The sequence below is a fragment of the Glycine max genome, unplaced genomic scaffold (assembly GCF_000004515.6).
Source record: "Glycine max cultivar Williams 82 unplaced genomic scaffold, Glycine_max_v4.0 scaffold_78, whole genome shotgun sequence".
NCBI classification, from domain to species: Eukaryota; Viridiplantae; Streptophyta; class Magnoliopsida; order Fabales; family Fabaceae; genus Glycine; species Glycine max.
The window spans coordinates 82586-85601 of NW_024464739.1; the positions used below are offsets into that span (position 1 = coordinate 82586).

General features: G+C 43.0%; 1 protein-coding gene across 1 annotated transcript; it reads right to left on the minus strand.

The window, feature by feature from the left end:
- Nucleotides 1-2331: 2331 nt before the first annotated feature.
- Nucleotides 2332-2763, minus strand: LOC102660052 (uncharacterized). Its single transcript, XM_006577408.1, has one exon. The coding sequence runs from the start codon at nt 2761-2763 to the stop codon at nt 2332-2334; it is 432 nt and encodes a 143-aa protein (XP_006577471.1).
- Between the last annotated feature and the right edge of the window lie 253 nt (nt 2764-3016).

Genomic DNA, 3016 nt, shown 5'->3' on the forward strand with positions numbered 1-3016 from the left:
GGTTCGAGTAGAACTCCTTGACCAGGGCCACATCAATGTGCCCGTCCATGTGCTAGGTCAAGGCCATGTGCCAGTTCCTTCTTATCAGCTCTCTTCTGAATTCTTCATACTTAGTCACAAAGAGGTTAACGTTCCTCTCCGAAAGGATGTTCCGGGAGTGAACGTTCTATGAATATCGCTCCCAAGCAACCTCGGAAACGAACCGAGTGGTGTCATAAGGTCCCCGAGGTTGGAAGGTTATGGCTTTCCTCTTCCTGGAGGCCATTTGCATAAAAAATAGTCACAGGAATCAAGTTAGGCAGGTTTTTATTTCAACTGAAACCAGAAAAATAAAACAGAAAAACAGACTGGGCGCTTAGTAAGACTAACTCGCTTAGCGCCAACACTCACTTAGCGCACAGGGCATGCTTAGCGCAACAACACAAAAACACACACTTTGGCTAAGCGAGATATACCCGCTTAGCTAAAACAACACAGTGGCTAAGCGAGCATGGCTCGCTAAGCTCTATTCTCTCACAGAGAGATAATTGCGCTTAGCGAGGCTGACTCGCTTAGCGCGACACACTAAACAGGATTAGCGCCATCAGGCGCTTAGCCCAAAATGACTACTAGAACTTAACTGGCTTAGCGAGCAGGCTCACTAAGCCAAATTCCAAAATAAAAAATCAGAAAACTAAAATGCTTTGGGCTTAGCGAGACTGACTCACTTAGCGCATGAACAAAAAATTAGAAACCTAAAATGCTTTGGGCTTAGCGAGACTGACTCGCTTAGCCCAAGCTTATTCAACCTACAGAGGCTGGGTGGCTTAGCAAGACTAACTCTCTTAGCCACCAACTGAAGACAAAAAGCCTCTTAGACTATGACTCAAGCAACACAACTCGCTAAGCGTGGCATGTCAGCTAAGCGAGTTCATACGAACACACAAACAAAACTGGAAATTTAAACACTCGCTAAGCCGAAGTGCAGTGGCTTAGCGAGTTCATACAGGCATTCATATATTCAAACAAAAATGATAAACACACTTAGCGGGACAGGGCCAGCTTAGCGAGTTCATCCAAAAACCCAGAAATTCAAGAAAAACGGATGAACTCTCTTAGCGCACAGTCGCGCTTAGCGAGCACATCGAGAATTCCAAAAAACTTAGGGCTTTTCAGCCCCCTACCACAGGCCTCAAAACCTAATCAAAACAACTCAAAAGCATATACATTGTGCATGAAACAAAACCCCTAACAACATGTTTTCAATTAACTAACTAAACAACAATTAAATCAACACAAAATTAAAGCTTTAAAACCACTACAATAAGTCTTTTAATCCTAAGGTTCAGAGCAAAAATAAAAATGCAAAGTAGAAATCACTTACTTGGATTGCAGTGTAGAGAAGCAAAGAAGAAGCACAGAGAAGCAGAAGGCATAATGGAAGCACATTGCAGAGAGTGCAAGAGTGAGTGAGAATTGAGGAGTGAATGCACAAAGGAAACTGCCTAAGGCAGTTAAGCCTTATTTTTGGCAGTTTCGAATGCCTCGTTAGTGCGGGTCACTCGCTAAGCGAGCACTCAATGACTTTTGGGTTTTCAGAATTCAAACTCACGCGCTTAGCGGGCAGACTCGCTCAACCCAATTCCAAAATTGAAAATCCAGAGAAGGATTTGGGCTTAGCACGAAGGGTCACCCTTAGCGAGTCCTGTAACTATGATTGGTCTGCAACTCTCGCTTGGCGGGCCATGGGCCGGCTTAGCGAATAAAATGCTTCTTGATGCAGTAGTGGGGCTCGCTTAGCGAGAGACTCTCGCTTAGTGTAATTCTAAACCCAAGAGGGTTTGGGCTTAGCAGGCTGACCCGTTGGGCCCAATTCTCATTAATGGTCCAACAGAGAGGAAATTTCGCTTAGCGCACAGAGGGCGCTTAGCGAGATGCAGCTGTGTGCTTAATGATATGACTCACTTAGCCCAATTCCAAAAGATGAAATTCCAGAGAAGTTTTTGGGCTTAACGCACAGGGCTCGCTCAGCGAGGCCCTTTCAACCAATGAGTAGGGGTTGATGCACTTAGCGCGAGAAGAGACTCGCTCAGCGCATGAACAAAGAGTCGCTTAGCGCATGAGGCGCGCTGAGCAAGTGGATGGCTAAAAAAATTTCTAAGTTATTTTTCCATCCATAGCTTCAGAGAAGCTTAATCAACCCCATATCCAAATGCAAAACATGCTGATGATTCATTCAAACAATCACAAGCAAGTAATCCTAACTATATGCAGTGAACAAAAAAATTAAAAAGAGCTAGATTGCCTCCCAGTAAACGCTTGTTTAACATCATTAGCTTGACGTAACTTATTTCATGTGTCTTGAAAAAACATGAGGTTGGTCATCCTCTCAATGTTCCCTCCATGATACTGCTTTAATCTCTGACCATTTACTATCCATGTTTTGTCTGGAGTTTCTGATTGAGGATCAAATAATTCCACAGCCCCGTAAGGCTTGACATCTTTGATGATGAAGGCTCCAAAACATTTGGATTTCAGCTTGCCTGGAAACAATTTCAATCTTGAATTGAACAACAACACTCGTTGTCCTAGCTTGAACTCCTTTTTGAGCAACTTCTTATCATGATAGGCCTTCACTTTTTCTTTGTACAATTTTGAAGACTCATGGGCATTCATCCTCATTTCTTCTAGCTCCAAGAGTTGTAACTTCCTCTTTTCTCCTGCTAAGGACTCATCAAAATTAAGGAATTCCAGAGCCCAATATGCTTTGTGTTCCAATTCCATAGGTAGATGACAAGATTTGCCATAAACCATTTGGAATGGTGATAAGCCTATAGGTGTTTTAAATGCAGTTTTGTAAGCCCATAATGCATCATCTAGCTTGCTTGACCAATCTTTTCTCGAGGAAGCTACAGTTTTATCCAAAATTTTCTTCAATTTCCTGTTGGAGACTTCAGCTTAGCCATTTGTTTATGGGTGATAAGGTGAGGCTACTTTGTATGTGACATGATAGTGGCCTAACACCTTCTACAGTTGG

Coding starts and splice junctions, on each gene's coding strand:
- LOC102660052 (XM_006577408.1), bottom strand. CDS start 2,763: ATGGAATTGGAACACAAAGCATATTGGGCTCTGGAATTCCTTAATTTT.